Here is a 27,305-nt window from a genome sequence, read left to right on the forward strand (position 1 = left end):
TGCAAATAAATGCGACTTTGATGGAGATGGACGGAAAGTGGAAGTGGGGGTGACTAAAAAAGGGAAACAGAGCGATGGGAGAGATGATAAGAGGGCCAAAAGCGGCAAGCGTAAACATCAGACGGAGGTCACCGCTGGTGCCGAAATCAGATACCGGACGGAAGTGGCGAGCTGTGAGAATAACAGCAATTTGCATCGCCGCTCTACTGAGCTTTTGGACGCCTTTCATTTACCCTCTTGAAAACCTCCATAACAACCCTACCGCTCCATTCTGCGCCTCTCAAATGGAAATCAGGCTTTAAGCAAAGAAGAAAGACATGTGTAAACTAAGTGGTCCTTATTTTCCCTGCAGAGCTCCAACATCACCGCTACTCACATCAAACCAAATTCTGCCCGTTTTGTTTTTGTTTTTAGCCTTCCTTTCCTCTTGATTTGACCAGAAAGGTCTGTCTTCTAGCAAAACGTATATCTTTGCACAAGCATGTTCCAATCAACCTGCGAGAGCAAATGTCACCTCCAATGGTAAATTGAATCTCACATGTTGAGTGAAAAACTTGTCTTAGCTCCATCCTCACAGGGATCCTGTGACATTGGAGCCAAAGTGGTGACAAGACATGGTTCTTACGTAAGAAATGAGCCTTGAAGAGACGAGGGACGTGGTAAAACACTTGCTTATTTCGCCGCTCTTTACCTGATCTCTCGGCATGAATTAATGTAAAATAAAATCTAAAATGTAAATTAATGAATGACAGGGAGCTTCGAAAAACATATCCCCATCCCTTTCCTGCTCCATTATTGATAAGACTATGACGGTAAAATTCCCTGTATTGTTATGTTTCGTGTCACGGTGGTGTTTGTTTATGACCATAGAATCAATCAATCAATCCCCCCTCCCATCCATATAACCTGCCAATACAACTCAAACACCTGCACAACACACTCAATCCCACAGCCCAAAGTACCATTCACCTCCCCAAAGTTCATACAGCACATATATTTCCCCAAAGTCCCCAAAGTTACGTACGTGACATGCACATAGCGGCACGCACGTACGGGCAAGTGATCAAATGTTTGGAAGCCGCAGCTGCATGCGTACTCACGGTACCGTGTCTGCATATCCAACTCAAAGTCCTCCTGGTAAGAGTCTCTGTTGTCCCAGTTCTCCACAGACCAATGGTAAAGCTTGACTGTCATCTCTCGGGAATGTAAACAATGAAACACCGGCTGTGTTTGTGTTGCTGCAGTCGGCCGCAATACACCGCTTCCCACCTACAGCTTTCTTCTTTGCTGTCTCCATTGTTCATTGAACACATTTCAAAAGATTCACCAACACAGATGTCCAGAATACTGTGGAATTTTGCGATGAAAACAGACGACTTAATAGCTGGCCACCATGCTGTCCCAAAATGTCCTCTACAATCCGTGACGTCACGCGCAGACGTCATCATACCGAGACGTTTTCAGCAGGATATTTCGCGCGAAATTTAAAATTGCACTTTAGTAAGCTAACCCGGTCGTATTGGCATGTGTTGCAATGTTAAGATTTCATCATTGATATATAAACTATCAGACTGTGTGGTCGGTAGTAGTGGGTTTCAGTAGGCCTTTAATAACAAAAACATTGTGCAGCAGGGCAGTGTTTTTCAACCACTGTTCCGCGGCGCACTAGTGCCGTGAGATACAGTCTGGTGTGCCGTGGGAGATTATGTAATTTCACCTAATTGGGTTAAAAACATTTTTTGCACATCAGTAATTATAATCCACAAATAATGTGCCGTAGTTGAGTGCCGGTGCTGACTAGAGCTCGGCAGAGTAACCGTGTAATACTCTTCCATATCAGTAGGTGGCAGCAGGTAGCTAATTGCTTTGTAGATGTCGGGAACATGGTTTGTCGTGATCACAATATGCAGACGACAGCGGGAGGCAGCGTGCAGGTAAAAAGGTATCTAACGCTTAAACCAAAAATAGACAAAAGATGCGGCCCGTTAACCTTTTCAATCTGGCCTGCTGGACGTTACCAAATTAGAAAGTGTAGCTGCCATTATGATGTGCAGTGATGAAGTCTTGAACTATACTAAGTTTGCTTGCTTAGAATCTGTGCTTTTGCATGATATACTAGTTACTATGGTAATCTAATTAGTTACTATGGTAATCTAAGTCACAGCAGCTCAGACGAGGCACCAAGCAGTGTGGGTGGGCAGCGTTTCCACAGTGTTTTGCCGGAGCGGCCAGCCTGAAATGTGAGTGTCAGGGACAGATGCGGAAGGAGATTTTTACAACAAATTTCTAAGGCTTAGTGATGTATCACATATATCAGATTGTAGGTGGGGTATTTCTCTGTGTTTGTTGCATATTTGTTGCGTTTCGCTTCATTGTAAAATATGTTGATCAAGAGCGGGTGTGACGTTCATATGTTGTCATTATTCAGTGTTTTATCCTTCGTAGTTAATATTGTAAATCCCACATATTTTATTTTCATGTACATTCTGGGTGTCTCATTCAGTAGAAAATGTAAAAATCAATTCCGTTTTTTAAGACGGTGTGTCATAACGTTTTTAGCATTCAGACATTATTGTGAGGTTTTGTATTAGTGTCCTAAAAATAGATATATCGGCCCCCAGACACATTTTATTCTGTAAATTTGGCCCCCCGAGTCAAAATAATTGCCCAGGCCTGGTTTAAAGTCATATCCAACATTTGCGGGAACGACTTTTTAATTGTCAATATCGGCTGCTGAGTTTCATTTTTCAATGATTTCTGCTGGTGATGTGCCTCAGGATTTTTTCAATGAAAAAAATGTGCTTTGGCTCAGAAAAGGTTGAAAAACACTGCAGTAGGGGAGTCCACAAAAAGGCAAAACAGTCTCAGGAAACAGGGAAAGCTATGCAGCATAGAGGTATTAGCACATCCATCTAGCCCAGTGGTTCTTAACCTGGGTTCGATCGAACCCTAGGGGTTCGGTAAGTCGGCCTCAGGGGTTCGGCAGAGGTCAAGACACACCCGACTCATCGTGTAAATAAAAACTTCTGCCTATTGGCGTATTAAGGATACGACAGCAGCAGAAGTCACACTGATTTGCAAGTGTGTAATTTGTTGTGAGTTTATGCACTGTGTTGGTTTTGTTCTTTGAACAAAGTGATGTTCATGCACGGTTCATTTTGTGCACCAGTAAAAAAAACATGGTAACACTTTAGTATGTGGAACATATTCACCATGAATTAGTTGCTTATTAACATGCAAATTAGTAACATATTGGCTCTTAACTAGTCATTATTAAGTACTTATTAATGCCTTATTATAATACCCTAACCCTCTAACCCTGACCCTAACACTAACCAAATAACTGTAAATTAAGTCTTTGTTACTTAGAATATGTTACCCATACTAAAGTGTTACCAAAAACATATAACTTTGTCTTGAATTTGAAAAAAAAAAAAAACATTTTATTTTTCACTAAAGAAGGGTTCGGTGAATGCACATATGAAACTGGTGGGGTTCGGTACCTCCAACAAGGTTACGAACCACTGATCTAGCCCCATCTGGAGGACAGGGCTGGCAATTAAAAGCATACTGATTGGCAAGCCGTCCTTTAGAGTGTTAAATATCTTAAAATAAGTTTTGTGCCAATTCCAACTTTGACCACAGCGTCAGTTGCTATGTAGAGTGGCGCTTTCCATCATATTCAGCAGACTGCATTGCAAAATGATTAACCCCTCTCACTCCATATCCTCTTACACAAGATCCACCCAGGAATGGGGACATTTGAATCCCTTCCCTACTGTATATATTACAAATGAGTGTTTGTGATACATATTTGTTTTGTTCCTCAAAAACGTGGTCGCTGTCATATGCCAACACAACAACAGATTGCGCAATAACCACAGTCACCAACCGTCACACACTTCTAGCCAATCACAAGCCTGAAGGAAGTAATTTGTGAAAATAAAAAGTCACAATAACAACGGCTTGAAAAAAGTTTTGACAAAAACCTCATTGTCACAAAATGGTCGTCTTGTGTAAATCCTCCTGTCCAAACAAAGTACTTTGTCATGCACTTTGTAAAGACTTATTGTGTTTTTCCCCGGGCAGTGCAAGTCATTCGAAAATGAGGCCAAAAGCAACAATGTACGGCTTAGAGCTGGTGGTGGGGGGCTTGAAACAAGTCACATATCCTGTGAATAACTTGAATATTAATTATTTCCAGACCAAAAATCAGCCATGAGGTTGGAGATCGGGTGTGAAGGGTTAGTGGACGCCACTTAGAGGACCAGAAGGTTAACTGAGGTTAAAGTGGGCAGCAGGGATTTGTTTTCTCATTTTCATGGCTTCGATAGAAACTGTCCAGATAGAAGTTCATACATAAGCCAATCGTGAAATATGTGAGAAAATACTGATAATTTTTGGCTTAAAATAGCGGTCCCATGTCAGATTTGACCATGCCAACATACATGTTAGTATATTAGGTGCAGTGACAAATGTGTGTCACAGTGCCCCAATAAAGTAGTGAATAAAGGTGAATGATGCTCTGTTTGAAAAAGGGGGCCTGAAAACGTGGCCCTTGTATATTTAGTATACAGTCAATTAGTACATATATTGTTTTACTATCTGTTGCATCATGATGACAATTTTCTCATAACTACTCCATTACCTTGTGTGATATTACACAATACAGTTTCATTTATTGTCCCACGTTTTTTTTTCTATAATACATACAAAATATTACACTTTTTTTCCAATAAAATTACACATTTATTCTCACAATATTTAAAAAAAAAAATCAATCAATAAATCGATGTTTACTTACATAGCCCTAAATCACGAGTGTCTCAAAGGGCTGCACAAGCCACAACGACATCCTCAGGGCATGAAAATAAAAAAAATAATAAAAAATGACGTGGTTATTTTTGTGATATACCACATTTCTTCTCCTAAAATGAAAACCTGTATCCCTTGCGCAACCAATTTTTACATCATTTTACATAATTGTATTATATTATTAGTTGCATTGACAATTTTGCATCAGGGGCAAGTGTCACAGTGCCCATACAAAGCTGGTGAATGTTGCTGTGTTAAAAAAAATTAGCCTGGTATATAGCTACACAATCAATTGGTATACTTTTTTTTTATATTTGAGAGCAAATAGGGATGCAACTATAAACCAGGGGTCGGGAACCTTTTTGGCTGAGAGAGCCATGAAAGCCAAATATTTTAAAATGTATTTCCGTGAGAGCCATATACTATTTTTTAACACTGAATACAACTAAATGCGTGCATTTTTAAGTAAGACCAACATTTTTAGAGTATAATATGTATCTTATTCTTTTTAATAACATTGGTATTCTGAAGCTAACCAATAATAAATATAATTCTTCTTAGCATTAATGCGACTTCTTGAACAGGTGCGATAGAAAACGGATGGATGGATTAAAATGCATGAGAATGTTTTATATTTTGAACGTCATTTTTAACACTGTGATTCCCAGCAGATTTATTCATTACTTATCCTGTTAAGCAATGTCAGCTAAGATTGATCTGAGAGCCAGATGCAGTCATCAAAGTAGCCACATCTGGCTCGAGAGCCATAGGTTCTCTACACCTGCGATAAACGGTAGTAATGATAACCGCGGTAAAACTCTCGACGGTGAGTATTACCATTTTTAATGAATTATCGAAGAAACTAAATTAATAACTGCATCTTGATAAAGTCACCAGCTCGCTAGCTTAAATGCTAACATGAAAACAAGAAACATTAACGTCGTTCCTCATTAAGAAACAACACAAACCAATTTAAACTTATATAAAGTGTAATCATTTCTGAAGTGAACAAATGATACAATGCTATGGAACGTGCTGACTGGTTATGGATTTTCATATTTTGTACACATTTATAGTGTAGACCAGTGTTTACCAAACCTTTTTCACCAATTACCACCCCAGAAAACACATGGCTCTCCAAGGACCACCATAACTACCAACATTAAATATAAAGTAGAGTAGTACACTGCAAAAACTGAAATCTAAGTAAGAATAAATATCTCAAATAAGCATACTTGCCAACCCTCACGGATTTTCCGGGAGACTCCCGAAATTCAGCGCCTCTCCCGAAAACCTCCCGGGACAAATTGTCTCCCGAAAATCTCCCGAAATTCAGGCGGACCTGAGTGACGTGTCGACAGCCTGTTTTCACGTCCGCTTTCCCACAATATAAACAGCGTGCCTGCCCAGTGACGTTATAACTGTAGAATGATGGAGGGCGAGTTCTTGGTTTCTTATGTGGGTTTATTGTTAGGCAGTTTCATTAACGTCCTCCCAGCGCGGAAACAACACACAACAACAGCAGTCACGTTTTCGTCTACCGTAAAGCAGTTCGTCTGCCGTAAGCAGCAATGTTGTGACACTCTTAAACAGGACAATACTGCCATCTACTGTACATGCATATGTGACAATAACATCTACGGCTTTTAGAGAGTGCACTGCTGCGCACACAACAAGGAGACAAAGCAGAATGCATCATCAGAGAGGGCGTTCAGCATGGTTAGAAAAATAGTGACAAAGAATAAGACAAGGATGGACAATTCAACCCTTAACTCAACAATGAGTAGATGAGTGTCATGTGTGTGTATATGTGTAAATAAATGAATACTGAAATTCAAGTATTTCTCTTATTTATATATATATATATATATATATATATATATATATATATATATATATATATATATATACAAATATATATATATATATATATATATATATATATATATATATATATATATATATATATATATATATATATATATAATAAGAGAAATACTTGACTTTCAATGAATTCTAGCTATATATATATATATATATATATATATATATAGCTGTAAATATACTCCTCCCCTCTTAACCACGCCCCCAACCACGCCCCCGCCCCACTCCGACCACGCCCCCCCCCCACCTCCCGAAATCGGAGGTCTCAAGGTTGGCAAGTATGCAAATAAGGGTAATATTTGCTTATTTTCTGTCTGATAAGATCATTCTTCTTACTAAGCAGGTGTTATGTTAGTGTTTTACTTGTTTTAAGGGTTTTGGTCCTAAATGATCTCAGTAAGATATTACAGCTTGTTGCTGAGATTGTATGACCTATATTGAGTAAAACACGCTTGAAACTAGAATATCATCTGATGCAAAGCTGTGTCATCAACACTCACAAGTATAAAACTACTTTTTTAAAGTAATAATTTCTTACTTCAAGCATGAAAAAAAAAATCATGATGCCGAGCGCATATCATTATGTCAAGATAATGGCACTAGCATTTACTTAATTTAAGAATATTTTTCAACATATTGAGCAAAAAGGTCTCTTTTTTTCTATCAAGAAAAGTGCACTTGTTATTAGTGAGAATATACTTATTTTAAGGTATTTTTGGGTTCATTGAGGTTAGCTAATTTTACTTGTTTTGGAAAGTCTTGACAAGCCAAATTTTCTTGTTCTATTGGCAGATAATTTTGCTTAGTTCAAATAAAATACCCCTAATTTTTGTATTTTGTTTGTTTTTGTTTTTGAACACTGACTTCTTGCAGTGTAGGCCTAAGTATTCAATAAAAACAAGGCAGAGGTTTTATTTAACAAGTATATTTAATAATTTTGGCCACTGGGACATTGCACACAGTTTAAACAGTAACACTGTGTTTCAATATAGGAGAATGAAACACTTTACTTTAATCACGTAATTCTACGTCCAACCAGAAGATGGATCCCGCGTACCAGAGTTTGAGAATCACTGGTGTAGACAATTTAAACATAGCTTTTTATCGCCTTGCCATGACATGTTCATAAATTACCGTCCTGCCCCGCATCGCTCTTTGGCCGCGTCTCAGCTCACATAGTTTCTACAGTGATGCTCATTACCACTGTTATTATGACAGCCTCCCTTCCACTTCCGTGCGCGCGCACACAGCGTCTACAGTCTCTACGGTCATTTAGAGCCTCCTCCCACAGAGAGACGAGGCACACGACAGTCGGATTTTAGGAAAGTTTTTCGGGGGAAGCCGCGGTGTCACCTCCGCTGAGCCCTTCCCACAAATCAAGCATCCTCAAAGGCTGCAAGAAAAGCCTCTGGGGAATTGACAATGGAAATATTTAAAAGTCTGCCCCACTTATGCAGCAACACCCACTCTACTCAACAAAGATTGTCGGTTGTCTATTGAAGACGAATACTCATTTTGAAAAACGAAAAAGTGGACGCAATGTGGGAGGCTGCATTGTGCATATGCCAGGAAGTCTTCACAAAAACATGGGTTGCAAATTCTGGCGTCCGGGGTCTATTGTCTTCACGAGTTATGGAAAGCAAGGCACTACAGTGACAATAGTAGGCTTTTTGATTGATTGATTGAAACTTTTATTAGTAGATTGCACAGTTCAGTACATATTCCGTACAATTGACCACTAAATGGTAGCACCTGAATACGTTTTTCAACTTGTTTAAGTCGGGGTCCACCTAAATCAATTCGTGGTAAATTCAGAGCAATTAGTGTCAAGACTTGGTCCTTGGGTTTAGTTTTTCCAGAAGGCAACGGAAAGTTGGCTCGGACGAGACGGGAATGTGAGTACATATTTTATTTTATAATTACTAAAACAAAAAGAAGTAAACAAAAGGCGCACACAATGGCGGAGAACAAACTATGAAACCAAAAAGACTATAAACATGGAACAAAAACTTACTTTGGCATGGGACATGAAGCATGATCTAAGAGGATGAAAAGTGTGTAGAGCATAAAATGCAATGTTGCCAGGAAGACAAACTGAAAACATTGAACTTAAATACTACAGACATGATTAGTGAAAACAGGTGCGTGACTCATAACGTGAAACAGGTGCGTGACGTGACAGGTGAAAACTAATGGTTGCTATGGTGACAAATCAAACAAAAGTGCACACAAAGTCCAAAAACAAAACCGAACATGACTAAAACAAAACATGATCACACAGACATGACACTTTGCAGACAACAGGTGGATAGGCCGAGGTAGTCGAGGGCAGAGAGCTAGAAGTAGATGCTACAAAAAGGCGATGACAAAAGCTTGATTGTGTTGCAGATGTAATATGCATTACTGCCCCTACAGGGCTGGAGTAATTACTACAGTGTGGTATATAACATGTATATATTTTTTCAATCAAACTAGTTAAGCAGTTATTGTTCGACCTTGGTAGAGGTCTGTGCTCTGCAGGGGAGTTACTCGATAAGAATGTGTTTTTTTTTTCCATAAAAGTACTAAAAACAAATTGTGAAAATGAAGCCATGAAGCTAGAATAAGCCTAGCAAGTTTATGTACAAATGAAATATTATTATTATTTTTTTTTTTCAGGCTGTTGCACATTTTTTGATGTTCTCACTCTTAAAAAAGTTAGAGTTAAAGTACCACTGATAGTGGTGAGGAGGTGAGAGGAGCAGCGAGCAGCAGCGGTGGCCGCGCTCGGGAATCATTTTGGTGATTTAACCCCCCAATTCCAACCCTTGATGCTGAGTGCCAAACAGGGAGGTAAGGGGTCCCATTTTTATAGTCGTTGGTATGACTCGGCCATGGTCTGAACTCACGACTAGAGATGTCCGATAATGGCTTTTTTGCCGATATCCGATATTCCGATATTGTTCAACTCTTAATTACCGATTCCGATATCAACCGATACTGATATATGCAGTCCTTTGAATTAACACATTATTATGCCTAACTATGTTGTGATGTCCCGAGGTTTTCCAAAATAAATCAACTCAAGTTATGAAAAAAAATGCCAACATGGCACTGCCATATTTATTATTGAAGTCATAAAGTGCATTATTTTTTTTAACATGCCTCAAAAGAGCAGCTTGGAATTTGGGACATGCTCTCCCTGAGAGAGCATGAGGAGGTTGAGGTGGGCGGAGTCGGGGGAGGCGGGGTTTTTGATAGGGGGTTGCGGGGGTTGTATATTGTAACGTCCCGGAAGAGTTAGTGCTGCAAGGGGTTCTGGGTATTTCTTCTGTTGTGTTTATGTTGTGTTTCGGTGCGGATGTTCTCCCGAAACGTGTTTGTCATTCTTGTTTGGTGTGGTTTCACAGTGTGGCTCATATTTGTAACAGTGTTAAAGTTGTTTATATGGCCACCCTCAGTGTGACCTGTATGGCTGTTGACCAAGTGTGAGTTGCATTCACTTGTGTGTGTGAAAAGCCGTAGATATTATGTGATTGGGCCTGGGCCGGCACGCAAAGACAGTGCCTTTAAGGTTTAATGGCACTCTGTACTTCTCCCTACGTCGGTGTACACAGAGGCGTTTTAAGAAGTCATAAAATGTACTTTTTGAAACCGATACCGATAATTTTGAAACCGATACCGATAATTTCCAATATTACATTTGAAAACATTTATCGGCCGATAATATCGGCAGTCCTGAGACTGGGAGGTCGTGAGTTCAAACCCTGGCCGAGTCATACCAAAGACTACAAAAAATGGGACCCATTGCCTCCCTGCTTGGCACTCAGCATCAAGGATTAGAATTGGAGCTTGAATCACCGAATGATTCCCGAGCGCGGTGCACGCTGCTGCTCACTGCTCCCCTCACCTCCCAGGGGATGGAACATGGGGATGGGTCAAATGCAGAGGACACATTTCACCACATCCAGTGTGTGTGTGACAAATGTTGGGACTTTAACTTTAACTTAAAAATCCCCCCAAAAGGGCAGTTCGCCTTTAAAGGCAAAGACTACTCCCTGACGAGGCAACAAACTACAGTCTATACACTACTGAAGTGAAGTGAATTATTTTTATATAGAGCTTTTCTCTAGTGACTCAAAGCACTTTACATTGTGAAACCCAAAATCTAAGTTACATTTTTAAACCAGTGTGGGTGGCACTGGGAGCAGGTGGGAAAAGTGTCTTGTCCAAGGACACGATGGAAGAAGCGGCGATCGAACCTGGAACCCTCAAGTTGCTGGCACGGCCACTCTACCAACCGAGCTATACCAACCCACTCCTACCCTGCAAACTCTACTATAATACTTGTAAATGAGACTTAGAAATGTGGTAAGAAAACTACACATAACAACTGGACAGCACAGTACAGTATAGACATCTGTTAAGGAGATTCACATGTACAAACCCCGTTTCCATATGAGTTGGGAAATTGTGTTAGATGTAAATATAAACGGAATACAATGATTTGCAAATCCTTTTCAACCCATATTCAATTGAATGCACTACAAAGACAAGATATTTGATGTTCAAACTCATAAACTTTATTTATTTTGCAAATAATAATTAACTTAGAATTTCATGGCTGCAAATGGAAAAGGGTTGAGTGCCATCTCCGGGTTGGGGAGGAGATCTTGCCCCAAGTGGAGGAGTTCAAGTACCTCGGAGTCTTGTTCACGAGTGGGGGAAGAGTGGATCGTGAGATCGACAGGCGGATCGGTGCGGCGTCTTCAGTAATGCGGACGCTGTATCGATCCGTTGTGGTGAAGAAGGAGCTGAGCCGGAAGGCAAAGCTCTCGATTTACCGGTCGATCTACGTTCCCATCCTCACCTATGGTCATGAGCTTTGGGTCATGACCGAAAGGACAAGATCACGGGTACAAGCGGCCGAAATGAGTTTCCTCCGCCGAGTGGCGGGGCTCTCCCTTAGAGATAGGGTGAGAAGCTCTGTCATTCGGGGGGAGCTCAAAGTAAAGCCGCTGCTCCTCCACATCGAGAGGAGCCAGATGAGGTGGTTCAGGCATCTGGTCAGGATGCCACCCGAACGCCTCCCTAGGAAGGTGTTTCGGGCACGTCCGACCGGTAGGAGGCCACGAGGAAGACCCAGGACACGCTGGGAAGACTATCTCTCCCGGCTGGCCTGGGAACGCCTCGGGATCCCCCGGGAGGAGCTGGACGAAGTGGCTGGGGAGAGGGAAGTCTGGGCTTCCCTGCTTAGGCTGCTGCCCCCGCGACCCGACCTCGGATAAGCGGAAGAAGATGGATGGATGGATTCATGGCTGCAACACGTGCCAAAGTAGTTGGGAAAGAGCATGTCCACCACTGTGTTAAATCACCTTTTCTTTTAACAACACTCAATAAACGATTGGGATATGAGGAAACTAATTGTTGAAGCTTTGAAAGTGGAATTTTTTCCCATTCTTGTTTTATGTAGAGCTTCAGTCGTTCAACAGTCCGGGGTCTCTGCTGTCGTATTTTACGCTTCATAATGCGCCACACATTTTCGATGGTAGACAGGTCTAGACTGCAGGCGGACCAGGAACGTACCCACACTCTTTTTGTACTAAGCCACGCTGTTGTAACACGTGCTGAATGTGGCTTGGCATTGTCTTGCTGAAATAAGCAGGGGCGTCCATGAAAAAGACGGCGGTTAGATGGCAGCATATGTTGTTCCAAAACCTGTATGTACCTTTCAGCATTAATGGTGCCTTCACAGATGTGTAAGTTACCCATGCCTTGGGCACTAATGCACCCCCATACCATCACAGATGCTGGCTTTTGAATTTTGCGTCGATAACAGTCTGGATGGTTCGCTTCCCCTTTGGTCCGGATGACACGATGTCGAATATTTCCAAAAAAATTTGAAATGTGGACTCGTCAGACCACAGAACCCTTTTCCACTTTGCATGAGTCCATCTTAGATGATCTCGGGCCCAGAGAAGCCGGCGGCGTTTGTGGATGTTGTTGATAAATGGCTTTCGCTTTGCATAGTAGAGCTTTAACTTGCACTTACAGATGTAGCGACAAACTGTATTTAATGACAGTGGTTTTCTGAAGTGTTCCTGAGCCCATATGGTGATATCCTCTAGAGATTGATGTCGGTTTTTGATACAGTGCCGTGTGAGGGATCGAAGGTCACGGTCATTCAATTTTGGTTTCCGGCCATGCCGCTTACGTGCAGTGATATCTCCAGATTCTCTGAACCTTTTGATGATATTATGGACCGTAGATGTTGAAATCCCTAAATATCTTGTAATTGCACTTTGAGAAACGTTGTTCTTAAACTGTTTGACTATTTGCTCACGCAGTTGTGGACAAAGGGGTGTACCTCGCCCCATCCTTTCTTGTGAAAGACTGAGCATTTTTTGGGAAGCTGTTTTTATACGCAATCATGGCACTCACCTGATCCCAATTAGCCTGCACACCTGTAGGATGTTCCAAATAAGTGTTTGATGAGCATTCCTCAACTTTATCAGTATTTATTGCCACCTTTCCCAACTTCTTTGTCACGTGTTGCTGGCATCAAATTCTAAAGTTAATGATTATTTGCAAAAAAAAAAAAAAAAAAAGTTTATCAGTTTGAACATCAAATATGTTGTCTTTGTAGCATATTCAACTAAATATGGGTTGAAAATGATTTACAAATCATAGTATTCCGTTTATATTTACATCTAACACAATTTCCCAACTCATATGGAAACGGGGTTTGTACAATAATCAGTAGTGTATGTTTTCCATTTTAAAGATTACTTGCATGTCTAAATGTGAGTTTGATGCGCTCTTTTGGACGGCAGAGATTTCAAGATTTAAGAGTGTTTAATGCCTTGCCTTCACCCCCACGTGCCGCACTCCAGTGTACCAGTGCGAGTTGTTATATAACTGTCGACTGGAAAAGGAAGTGTTGCGAAAGCATCACGTGCAGTCGATAAGTTGGTGCAAGTGGGAGCCAAAAAGGAGAGAACGAGAGAAGACCTAGTTTCTCCCAAGTCATATCAGATGTGACAACATGCAAGCATAAAATGTGTTTTAAAATATGTATTTTTTTTTATGACTGTGCCAAAAGTAAGAATTTTGAGGCAAAGGGTTGATTTCATAATATAATGTGGCAATTAAGTCAAATTGGATGTATGGATTTTTTTTTTTACTGCTATCTAAACTCCTCCAGGCAACATCCAAGTCCCAAAGGTGCTGCGGAATATCACATTCATATCTTCCAGGCATGTTCAAAAATGCATGTTCAAGTCCCTTTGCCAGGACGTGGGTATGTCAGTCATGACGAAACAAAACAAAACAAAAAAAGTTCCTTGAAAAACCAAGTTTATGTAAGACTTGTTGTAGTCTATATCGAAAGTTTCTCCTGAATGATTGTGGGGGCTGATGGTGTCCTAGATTCATCATGAGAGAATTCCACAGGAGATGAAAAAGGAGTTCCTCTGTTTGTTTATGAAATATTAAAAAGTTTCGGCTTTGTATGTTTTCACGCGCGTCGGAAGTTTACAGAAAATATATCATCTCTCACAGTACAACTCAACAATTGAAAGAGACATGAAAGCAGTCTAGTGACAAGTGAGGAACAATTTACTCCCAAGGTAGAAAAGATGAGAGGATTGCAAGTGTATTGACATGCTGTTTGTGTCAGCTTGGGGAATTTGAGCATCGACAATTACAACATTTCGGTAATGGTTTATTTGTTTTGGACATGGTTAACATGTTACATGTCACGTTTACACTTAAACAATCCAACGTTAAAGGGGAACATTATCACCAGACCTATGTAAGCGTCAATATATACCTTGATGTTGCAGAAAAAAAGACCATATATTTTTTTAACCGATTTCCGAACTCTAAATGGGTGAATTTTGGCGAATTAAACGCCTTTCTAATATTCGCTCTCGGAGCGATGACGTCACAACGTGACGTCGCATCAGGAAGCAATCCGCCATTTTCTCAAACACCGAGTCAAATGAGCTCTGTTATTTTCCGTTTTTTCGACTGTTTTCCGTACCTTGGAGACATCATGCCTCGTCGGTGTGTTGTCGGAGGGTGTAACAACACGAACAGGGACGGATTCAAGTTGCACCAGTGGCCCAAAGATGCGAAAGTGGCAAGAAATTGGACGTTTGTTCCGCACACTTTACCGACGAAAGCTATGCTACGACAGAGATGGCAAGAATGTGTGGATATCCTGCGACACTCAAAGCAGATGCATTTCCAACGATAAAGTCAAAGAAATCTGCCGCCAGACCCCCATTGAATCTGCCGGAGTGTGTGAGCAATTCAGGGACAAAGGACCTCGGTAGCACGGCAAGCAATGGCAGCAGTTTGTTCCCGCAGACGAGCGAGCTAAACCCCCTGGATGTCTTGGCTCACACCGTCCCGAAGATGATCAAGAGAAGAATATCGACCCTAGCTTCCCTGGCCTGCTGACATGAGGGTATGTCTACAGAATATATTAATTGATGAAAATTGGGCTGTCTGCACTCTCAAAGTGCATGTTGTTGCCAAATGTATTTCATATGCTGTAAACCTAGTTCATAGTTGTTAGTTTCCTTTAATGCCAAACAAACACATACCAATCGTTGGTTAGATGGCGATCGCCGAATTCGTCCTCGCTTTCTCCCGTGTCGCTGGCTGTCGTGTCGTTTTCGTCGGTTTCGCTTGCATACGGTTCAAACCGATATGGCTCAATAGCTTCAGTTTCTTCTTCAATTTCGTTTTCGCTACCTGCCTCCACACTACAACCATCCGTTTCAATACATTCGTAATCTGTTGAATCGCTTAAGCCGCTGAAATCCGAGTCTGAATCCGAGCTAATGTCGCTATAGCTTGCTGTTCTTTCCGCCATGTTTGTTTGTGTTGGCTTCACTATGTGACGTCACAGGAAAATGGACGGGTGGTTAAAATCAGGCACTTTGAAGCTTTTTTTAGGGATATTGCGTGATGGGTAAAATTTTGAAAAAAACTTCGAAAAATATAATAAGCCACTGGGAACTGATTTTTAATGGTTTTAACAATTCTGAAATTGTGATAATGTTCCCCTTTAAGGAGTAGGAAAAGGAGTAGGAGTTGGAAAAAGCCCAGCTCATTTTCTTCTGACAAAGGGACCCAACACTACATTTTGCAAATCCAACAGTTATTATTTAAAACAACCTTTACTTTTGTTGAGTTGAGTTTAGTTGAGTTTATTTGGAACATGCATGCATACAACATGATACATCACAATTTCCAGTTTCTCTATTCAACATGTTCGAAAAGGAGTAGGAAGAAGCAGAGCTTATTTAATCCTACGCCTTTTCCTTTACATAGCAGTTGCTAAAACTTTTGTTCACTTCCTGTTCTCAATTTATTCACACTATACTCCATAAGTAAAAACAATAAAAATAAATTAATATATAAATAATAATTGATGAAGTAAGTTATATTTCATATGGTGAGATGAGTAAGATTATCTTGAAATTGAATGGATGGATGAGTTGAATTCAGAATGTTTATCATGGTTCTTCTTCTTTGTACTTTGTAAACACTTTAAGTTTGCAGAGTTTCTTGAAGTGGATCATATTAGTACATTGTTTGATTTCTTTGCTTAATCCATTCCATAATTTAATTCCACATACCGATATACTGAAGGTCTTAAGTGTTGTACGTGCATACAAATGTTACTTCGGTGCTCCACTCAGCACTTGTATCTGGTTTCTGCTACGAACATTCTTAAAAATCCATTCATCATGCCTTAATCCCAAATCAATGTTGTAACGACTGAGGCCATGCAACCTTAGGAAACACATTTCATTCCTTGAAGCTCTTACAAATATGATGCATTTTGACAAATTGTGACTGTTTTATAGCGCCTGGCTACGTTTTATGTATTGCAGAGGGATGTCTCACGTCTCAGAACATGACAGCTTACCACATGAAGCTAACAGACAACATGTAGCACTTACATCACGGATGCATGTATTTGTCATGTCTGTCTCTACCTAAAAGACATGTACAGTGTATAGGTTGACGTATCCTCCAAGATACATGAGTGGGTCTGCAAATGTAAGAACATGTAATACAAGGAACATTCATCTGGTGTTTTTTTTTAATTATTTCACTTGTACAGTTTTTCCTCAACCTCTCAGTGTGTTGAGGAAGAAAAGGGTGTGAATTTTTAGTTAAGACTGGACATTTTGTCAGTATTTCGTTATGCACCAGACAGACAGCCGTGACTTAGAGCCATGAACGCTATCCGTTCAACATTTTTTTTATCAATTTAATGTGTATTCGTAAAACATAAACAAACCTGCTCAGTGGCCTTTGTGGTTAGAGGGTCCGCCTTGAGACTGGAAGGTTGTGAGTTCAAACTTCCTTTTATTGTCATTCAAATTGGAACTTTACAGTACAGATAAGAACACAATTTTGTTGCATTAGCTCATTGTAGTGCAAGATAAAAGAGCAATAATGTGCAGATATAAATAAATAGATTACTGTACAGATAAATATATTGCACTTTTTCATATGCATCCACGTTTATGGATGTATGTTATATTGTCTTTATATTCCAGCGAGTTAATCCGTTTTGTGGGGGAGCGAATTGAGGGAATTATTTTGATGCGTTCAAGAGTCTGATGGCCTGAGGGAATAAGCTGTTTCAGAACCTGGAAGTTCTGCTATGGAGGCTGCGGAACCTCTTTCTAGAGCAGTGGTTCTTAACCTTGTTGGAGGTACCGAACCCCACCAGTTTCATATGCGCATTCACCGAACCCTTCTTTAGTGAAAAATATATATATATTTTTTTTTCAAATTCAAGACGAAGTTATATGTTTTTGGTAACACTTTAGTATGGGGAACATATTCTAAGTAACAAAGACTTAATTTAGAGTTTTTCTGACACTAGGAGAACAAATTCTAAGTAACAAAGTCTTAATTTCGAGTTTTTTGGTTAGGGTTAGGGTTAGAGGGTTAGGGCCAGGGTTAGAGGGTTAGGGTTATAATAAGGCCATGCCGAATAAGGCATTAATAAGTACTTAATAATGACTAGTTAAGAGCCAAAATGTTACTAATTTGCATGTTAATAAGCAACTAATTAATGGTGAATATGTTCTACATACTAAAGTGTTACCATGTTGTTTTACTGGTGCACAAAATGAACCGTGCATGAACATCACCTTGTTCAAAGAACAAAACCAACACAGTGCATAAACTCACAACAAATTACACACCTGCAAATCAGTCTGACTTCTGCTGTTGCCGTATCCGTAATATGCCGATAAGGAGAAGTTTTTATTCACACGATGACTCGGGTGTGTCTTGACCTCCGCCGAACCCCTGAGCCCGACTCACCGAACCCCTAGGGTTCGATCGAACCCAGGTTAAGAACCACTGGTCTAGAGTCCAGCAGTGAAAACCGTCCTTGGTGGGGGTGGGAGGAGTGTCTACAGATTTTCTGAGACCTGGTCAGGCAGCGGCTTTTTGCTATTTCCTGGATAGGAGGCAGTTCCGCCGTCCTCACCACTCTCTGCAGAGACTTTCAGTCTGAAAACCCCGGCCGAGTCATACCAAAGACTAGGAAAATGGTACCCATTGTCTCCCTGCTTGACACTCAGCATCAAGGGTTGGAATCGGGGGTTAAATCACCAAAATGATTCCCGAGCGCGGCCACCGCTGCTGCTCGCTGCTCCCTTCACCTCTTAGGGGGTGAACATGGGGATGGGTCAAATGCAGAAGATAATTTCACCACATCTAGTGTGTGTGTGACCTATCGTTGAGACTTTAACTTTAACTTTGTATAAACATGTTTGCATAAGTTTCTAATGGATAAGCGATTGGCAACACTGAATTGGCCCTTGTGTGTGAATGTGATTGTAAATGATCTGTGTTGGTCCGAGTGTGAATGTTGTCTGTCTATCTGTGTTGGCCCTCTGATGAGGTGGCGACTTGGCCTTCTGCCCGAGTGCAACTCGGATAGGTTCTAGCCCCTCCCGCTATCCCGAGAGGGACAAGCGGAAGAAAATGGATAGATGGATGGTAACATACGCTTGCCGGTAAATGTGTTTGTTCTGTATTTGGTAGTTTAAAAAAAAGAAGTCATTTTGACACAATGACATTCACTAGCTTCAACTTCTTTTTACACTTACGATTGTTATTTTAAAAAAAACAAGTCATAGCATCCCGGAGTGGGTGTTTGATTTGTGTCCACCGCATCAGTTGTAGATAGATAGATAGATAGTACTTCATTGATTCCTTCAGAAGAGTTCCCTCGGGAAAATTAAGTAGTCATACAAATTATGTTAGATCCACTATGGACTGGACTCTCACACCATTATGTTAGATCCACTATGGACTGGACTCTCACACTATTATGTTAGATCCACTATGGACTGGACTCTCACACTATTATGCTAGATACACTATGGACTGGACTCTCACACTATTATGTTAGATCCACAATGGACTGGACTCTCACACTATTATGTTAGATCCACTATGGACTGGACTCTCACACTATTATGTTAGATCCATTATGGACTGGAATCTCACACCATTATGTTAGATTCACTATGGACTGGGCTCTCACACTATTATGCTAGATCCACTATGGACTGGACTGTCACACTATTATGTTAGATCCACTATGGACTGGACTCTCACACTATTATGTTAGATCCACTATGGACTGGACTCTCACACTATTATGCTAGATCCACTATGGACTGGACTGTCACACTATTATGTTAGATCCACTATGGACTGGACTCTCACACTATTATGTTAGATCCACTATGGACTGGACTCTCACACTATTATGTTAGATCCACTATGGACTGGACTCTCACACTATTATGTTAGATCCACTATAGACTGGACTCTCACACTATTATGTTAGATCCACTATGGACTGGACTCTCACACTATTATGCTAGATCCACTATGGACTGGACTGTCACACTATTATGTTAGATCCACTATGGACTGGACTCTCACACTATTATGTTAGATCCACTATGGACTGGACTCTCACACTATTATGCTAGATCCACTATGGACTGGACTCTCACACTATTATGTTAGATCCACTATGGACTGGACTCTCACACTATTATGTTAGATCCACTATGGACTGGACTCTCACACTATTATGTTAGATCCACTATGGACTGGACTCTCACACTATTATGTTAGATCCACTATGGACTGGAATCTCACACCATTATGTTAGATTCACTATGGACTGGACTCTCACACTATTATGCTAGATCCACTATGGACTGGACTGTAACACTATTATGTTAGATCCACTATGGACTGGACTCTCACACTATTATGTTAGATCCACTATGGACTGGACTCTCACACTATTATGCTAGATCCACTATGGACTGGACTGTCACACTATTATGTTAGATCCACTATGGACTGGACTCTCACACTATTATGTTAGATCCACTATGGACTGAACTCTCACACTATTATGTTAGATCCACTATGGACTGGACTCTCACACTATTATGTTAGATCCACTATAGACTGGACTCTCACACTATTATGTTAGATCCACTATAGACTGGACTCTCACACTATTATGTTAGATCCACTATGGACTGGACTCTCACACTATTATGCTAGATCCACTATGGACTGGACTGTCACACTATTATGTTAGATCCACTATGGACTGGACTCTCACACTATTATGTTAGATCCACTATGGACTGGACTCTCACACTATTATGCTAGATCCACTATGGACTGGACTCTCACACTATTATGTTAGATCCACTATGGACTGGACTCTCACACTATTATGTTAGATCCACTATGGACTGGACTCTCACACTATTATGTTAGATCCACTATGGACTGGACTCTCACACTATTATGTTAGATCCACTATGGACTGGAATCTCACACCATTATGTTAGATTCACTATGGACTGGACTCTCACACTATTATGCTAGATCCACTATGGACTGGACTGTCACACTATTATGTTAGATCCACTATGGACTGGACTCTCACACTATTATGTTAGATCCACTATGGACTGGACTCTCACACTATTATGCTAGATCCACTATGGACTGGACTGTCACACTATTATGTTAGATCCACTATGGACTGGACTCTCACACTATTATGTTAGATCCACTATGGACTGAACTCTCACACTATTATGTTAGATCCACTATGGACTGGACTCTCACACTATTATGTTAGATCCACTATAGACTGGACTCTCACACTATTATGTTAGATCCACTATGGACTGGACTCTCACACTATTATGCTAGATCCACTATGGACTGGACTGTCACACTATTATGTTAGATCCACTATGGACTGGACTCTCACACTATTATGTTAGATCCACTATGGACTGGACTCTCACACTATTATGTTAGATCCACTATGGACTGAACTCTCACATTATTATGTTAGATCCACTATGGACTGGACTCTCACACTATTATGTTAGATCCACTATGGACTGGACTCTCACACTATTATGTTAGATCCACTATGGACTGGACTCTCACACTATTATGTTAGATCCACTATGGACTGGACTCTCACAATATTATGCTAGATCCACTCGACGTCCATTGCACCGGTCGCCCCCTCCAAGGTTTCTCATCGTCATCCCTTTGGGTTGAGTTTTTCCTTGCCCTGATGTGGGATCTGAGCCGAGGATGTCGTTGTGGCTTGTGCAGCCCTTTGAGACACTCGTGATTTAGGGCTATATAAGTAAACATTGATTGATTGATTGATTGAACGACAATGCAAACTGTTTGACTTTGGATTTTATTTGGATTTTAAAATGAAGCCAAAGAAAACACCCTCTGAAACATGCAAGGGAAGCTCAGATGGCGCTATCGTTCATTGGGTTATGGACTTGTATTCAATTATTGGTGTCTGGAAAGAATATTGCTCCAGTTCGGAGGTTCTGCTGTATAACATACAGTAGTGCTGTGTGATATTACAGCATGTATCGTCAGGGCTGCCTAACTGCACGATCGTACCTGGGCTGAACCCAGGGGGGCCCCCCGAATTTGACGGCGAAATGCAATGATTGTTGTTGACAGCTGTCAATCACAGGCAGCTCTGCTTCGTGTGGCGATTGTGTATGCTTGCTCTCGTCCACCTTGTTTTTTTTCCCGACTGCTCAGAATGGGGCGCCAACCCAGATTGCCGGTGTGAGAGACGAGTGTGCTGATTACTGGGCTAAAAACACAGGCAATCACCCAAATTGCCAGCACTATTTTTGAAGATGACTGGCCTCTGTTACACTCAAAGGAGATGTATGTCCCTTTTGTGGCCGCAGGGGGTGCTGGAGCCTATCTCAGCTGCATTCGGGTGGAAGGCGGGGTACACCCTTGACAAGTCGCCACCTCATCGCAGGGCCAACACAAATAGACAGACAACATTCACACTCACATTCACACACTAGGGCCAATTTTTAGTGTTGCCAATCAACCTATCCCCAGGTGCATAGGTGGATTAATGAACGGTGGGAGGAAGCCGGAGTACCCGGAGGGAACCCACGCAGTCACAGGGAGAACATGCAAACTCCACACAGAAAGATCCCGAGCGCAGGATCGGACCCAGGACTACTCAGGACATTCATATTGTGAGGCACATGCACTAACCCCTGTGCCACTGTGCTGCCCCAAAGCAGATGTATTATTGAACAAAATTATTTTTTAAACAGAATTATTAATTTGCATTGTTGCTGTTCTGTTGAGTAAAATTGTGATTTTTTTTTTTTTCTAACTGTGTTTCCTGGGGTCGGGGCCCAGAACCAACTGTGTATCGTAGAACGACATACAAATACCTCCATCCATCCATTTTCTACCGCTTATTCCCTTCGGGGTCGCGGGGGACGCTGGAGCCTATCTCAGCTACAATCGGGCGGAAGGCGGGGTACACCCTGGACAAGTCGCCACCTCATCGCAGGGCCAACACAGACAGACAGACAACATTCACACTCACATTCACACACTAGGGCCAATTTAGTGTTGCCAATCAACCTATCCCCAGACATGTCTTTGGAGGTGGGAGGAAGCCGGAGTACCCGGAGGGAACCCACGCAGTCACAGGGAGAACATGCAAACTCCACACAGAAAGATCCCGAGCGCAGAATCGGACCCAGGACTACTCAGGACATTCGTATTGTAAGGCACATGCACTAACCCCTCTCCCACTGTGCTGCCCCAAAGGAGATGTATTATTGAATAAAATTATTTTTTAAACAGGATGATTAATTTGCATTGTTGCTGTTCTGTTTCCTGGGGGCGGGGCCCAGAACCAACTGTGTATCGTAGAACGACATAAAAATACCAGTTGTACAATAACATTCTCTATTATATATACACTACAATATACTGTATTGAAGCAGACTTCATAGTGTCTTCTTCACACCGCTCTGAAAAGAGAAGGCATATCCCTCAGCTTTGTACTGACAGCTCCTCTGCTTTGTACTTGTGCTGTTCCACTTGCATTTAAAGTGGGCTTCATCTAATATTGAAGCGCTGTGTGGTTCTAAAATGAGAGCTGGCCATGTAAAAGTATCACAGAGCAGCAGTGTAAAACGCTCGCTTTTAAGAGTAACCCTCTCTTCTTCTTTTTTTTTATATATCCCCCCTATCCATCCTTCTCTCGTACTTTCCTTTGACTTTCTACCCTTTCGTTTTTCTTCCACTCCCTGCTTTGTCACTCCCATTCTAACAGGACTACACACTGACGATGTACTTCCAGCAGGCCTGGCGAGATAAGCGCTTGTCCTATTCGGAGATCCCCCTCAACCTGACCTTAGATAACCGCGTGGCCGACCAGCTCTGGGTGCCTGACACCTACTTCCTCAACGACAAGAAGTCGTTCGTCCACGGTGTCACTGTGAAAAACAGGATGATCCGACTGCACCCGGATGGCACCGTGCTCTACGGTTTGAGGTGAGCTTTTGTTCATGCCCTACACCACGACTTTTGTCGGTTTTATTTTTCAGAACATTGACTCGACACTTTCTCTCGGCCCAGTAATTAACTCATTAGTGCCAGATGAGGTTATTGACGCAAAGTGTAATCCTGCCTCAAAGCTAATAATAATACCAATAATAGAAGACTGATGAAGTGATCTGACCATGGCCCTTCATCAAGGACACATAACGACTTGTTTAGTGCTTTACGCTTTGGTTAAGTCTTTGCATAATTTATACTAGGACTAAAAATGGCTGGAAAAGCCTGAAAACTAAAAAAAAAAAAAAGGCAAGCCTGAACTGAAATGTATTTAATTCAGCAAACCTTTAGTTGTACAGCTTGCTTTCACCCTGTTATCAATTTCTTACTGACATCAGAGCATTTAATTAGTGTGTTATTTTTACATTTAAATTATTGATACATCCAATAACATAAAAGAAAATACCTATGATGAATCAAAATAAAAAATTAAAAAAAACATTCCAATGAGGCAAGATTTGCCGTGGTGTGCTGTAGGTGGGTTCAGGTGAGCAGATGAAGCGCTCCCTTTCTCCTAAGTCAGTGGTTTTTAACCTTGTTGGAGGTACCGAACCCCACCAGCTTCATATGCACATTCACCAAACTCTTCTTTAGTGAAAAATATTTTTTTAAAAATGTCAAATTCAAGCAAAGTTATATGTTTTTTTACTGGTGCACAAAATGAACCGTGCATGAACATCACCTTGTTCAAAGAACAAAAACAACACAGTGCATGAACTCACAACAAATTACACAACTGCAAATCAGGAGGTATCCATAATACGCCGATAAGGAGAAGTTTTTATTTACACGATGAGTCGGGTGTGTCTTGACCTCCGCGGCAGAGGCTCCGCCGAACCCCTGAGGCCGACTCACCGAACCCCTAGGGTTCGATCGAACCCTGGTTAAGAACCACTGTCCTAAGTGTTGTAAAATGACCAGTCGTAAACTTCCCCTGAGCTTACTGTAAACAAACACAATGTCGATAGTGTAGGGCTTCAAGACTGTTTCAGAAGAAGACATTTTCTGTGCTATTTGCACCAAATGATATGAAAAATGTCTGCGAGAAGGGAAAAAAAACATTTAGCTTCTATACATCAAATCTTGTCAACCGCCTAAAAGGCCAGCAGACATCGCAACAACAGTTGTAAAATCCTACGAAAAAGCCAGTGCTGCAAAAGAAACTACACAAACAAACTACAGTTAAATTTAAATCTAAAAAATAGTAGCTAGTGATTATAGGGGTGTGAATCTTTGGGCACTTAACGATTCGATCCGTTTCCAATTTCTTGGGAGATGTTTTGTTGATTTGGTATAATAATTAAAATATATCAATTATATGGCTTAAATATTATAAAACTTTTTAAAAACAGGTTAGAAAAGCTCATTGTGGTTGCATGGAGATGGCCTGAAAACTAATACAAAAATAGAATAATTAATTTCTTTTTTTTTTCAATCTATTTTTTTAAAATTAGATTTCAATTTAAAATCGGGATTAATAGGAATCATAAGTCGTTTGTGGATCGTTTTACAACTCGTTTACGACTGGTCATTTTTGTGCACCCTTAATAAATATGTTTACGATAACAGCTTAAAAAAGGAATTATTGTGCAACTACTTTGTCACTGGTTTAAAATTAACTGAAATAATGGGTTTCACTATGTAAATCGCTTTGAGTCGCTAGAGAAAAGCGCTATATAAATATAAATCACTTTACTTCTGCATCCTAAATGGTTACATTTGCTCAATTCAAATGCTCGAGAAGGAATAGGAAGAAATAGAGCTACCGGTAATTCAATCTGAACTCTTCTCTATGGCACAGAAGTTACTGATAGTTTGTTCACGTCATGTGTTTAAATGTTACAAATTTGTAATAAGAAATAAATTGCTAATGCATTGAGGAAAGAAGAGTAAAAAGAAAGAACAACATGTAAAAAAATGTAAACAAGTAAATAAAGAAACAATATAGAAAATAAAATAAAGATACATAAATTCAGGCGTAAAAACTGACAGAAAGACACTAAGTCATAGCTTTTTAATGACAAAGGAATTAAATATTACAATAGAAAAAAAACAAAAAACAATTGACTGACTTCCAATCCTCTACAGTCGCCATGATGACGGTGCACTTTGCTTACCACGCTGATGTCTCATCAGTTCATTTTTCTAAAATAGCCCTCTGACAGTCAAAACGCCATAAAACTGTTATTGAAAACTGTAACATCTTTATGGCTATTATGGTAACACACTGGCGCTGTTGAGGGAGACTGAGGAAATAGAGAATGTCGAAGAGAGGATTAGACACATACGTCTGCTGTTTGTCTCCATTACTCACCCACCGGCCTGCCACATTTATTGGTAGGACTCTGCAAGGACATTTCATTTTTTAACACCTATAGTGTATGCATTGGTCAAATCAATCAGTGTGTAATTCTATGCAAAATTCAGAAAAACATGCAAAAGAAAGATGAAGAGTTGAAGCTTCAGTGCATGAAAATTTCCAAGCAGCCATAAGCCCTCCGATTGTAACGCTATGTCTCTATTTATGTGCACCAACCACTTAGGGGCCAATTTGACACTGAAAGTGTCGTTTGTTTGCCGGTGTGAGCGCTCCCTGCTGCGCTGAAGCATTGTCAACTTCACTCCCCTCGCCTAAGCACATTTTGAAGATTAAAACATCGGACAAATTCATGTTCGAGCATTCGCACAGACATACAAATTAGAAGTATTGCATCATTAGAGTGATCGTTCGAATCACTACTCAGTATCAAGTATCAAATACCCAAAGACAGAACATCTAGAGAATAAGTGGGGCACTGCCAATGCTGCCCCTAACCTACAGTTACCACTGATCTACTTCAAAGGAACAAGCACTTGTAGGGATGTTCCGATCTAGGATTTTTATGCTGCCGATTCCGATTCAGATACCGATCATTAATGAGTGAGATCACCCAATACAAATGTCAATCAATTTCCATTCTAATTTCCCCCTCTGTCTTCCTTTTTCTTCTTCTTTCTATCCCCTCCTGCTATAATCCGGCTGCGCCAAATAATAATATAATAAACCCACTAAATAAAGTCAAATACAAATAAGGCAACAAGAGAAGTATCCCACACTTCTTTTTTGTAAAGTAAATCTGTACAGCAAATATGGGCAGGACACCCCCGGACCCCCCCCCCCCCCCCCCCCCCCCCCAAAAAAAATACCAATCACGTTTTAACTTAATTTTTTTCAGCATATTTATGGTGAGTGCTATTGATAGTTCAACAATAACAACACAATATTTAAACTGGTTCTTTATTAGGTTTTATTAAATACAATTGTTTGTTCAAAACAAAGTAAATAGTACACAATAACTTAGACTTAGACTTAGACTTAGATTTATTTTTTATTGTCATTCAAATTTGAACTTTACAGCACAGATAAGAACAACATTTCGTTACATAAGCTCATGGTAGTGCAGGATAAAAAAGCAATAAGGTGCATATATTAATAAATAAATATATATAAAATATGTATAAAATAAATAATTATATATAAATATACATAAATAAATAAATAGATTACTGTACAGATAAATATATTGCACTTTTTCACATACGTCCACGTTTAT

The 27,305-nt window shown here is 40.5% G+C and overlaps 1 protein-coding gene across 1 annotated transcript in view; it reads left to right on the forward strand.

Moving 5' to 3' along the window:
* LOC133607672 (gamma-aminobutyric acid receptor subunit beta-2-like) overlaps positions 1 to 27,305 on the forward strand; it is a 109,967-nt gene that overhangs the window by 33,706 nt on the left and 48,956 nt on the right. Inside the window, exon 4 of the mRNA XM_061962522.1 lies at positions 23,429 to 23,649. Within this exon, the coding sequence (XP_061818506.1) occupies positions 23,429 to 23,649 (221 nt within the window). The remainder of the gene's footprint in view (positions 1 to 23,428; positions 23,650 to 27,305) is intronic.

The sequence above is a fragment of the Nerophis lumbriciformis genome, linkage group LG09, assembly GCF_033978685.3.
Source record: "Nerophis lumbriciformis linkage group LG09, RoL_Nlum_v2.1, whole genome shotgun sequence".
NCBI classification, from domain to species: Eukaryota; Metazoa; Chordata; class Actinopteri; order Syngnathiformes; family Syngnathidae; genus Nerophis; species Nerophis lumbriciformis.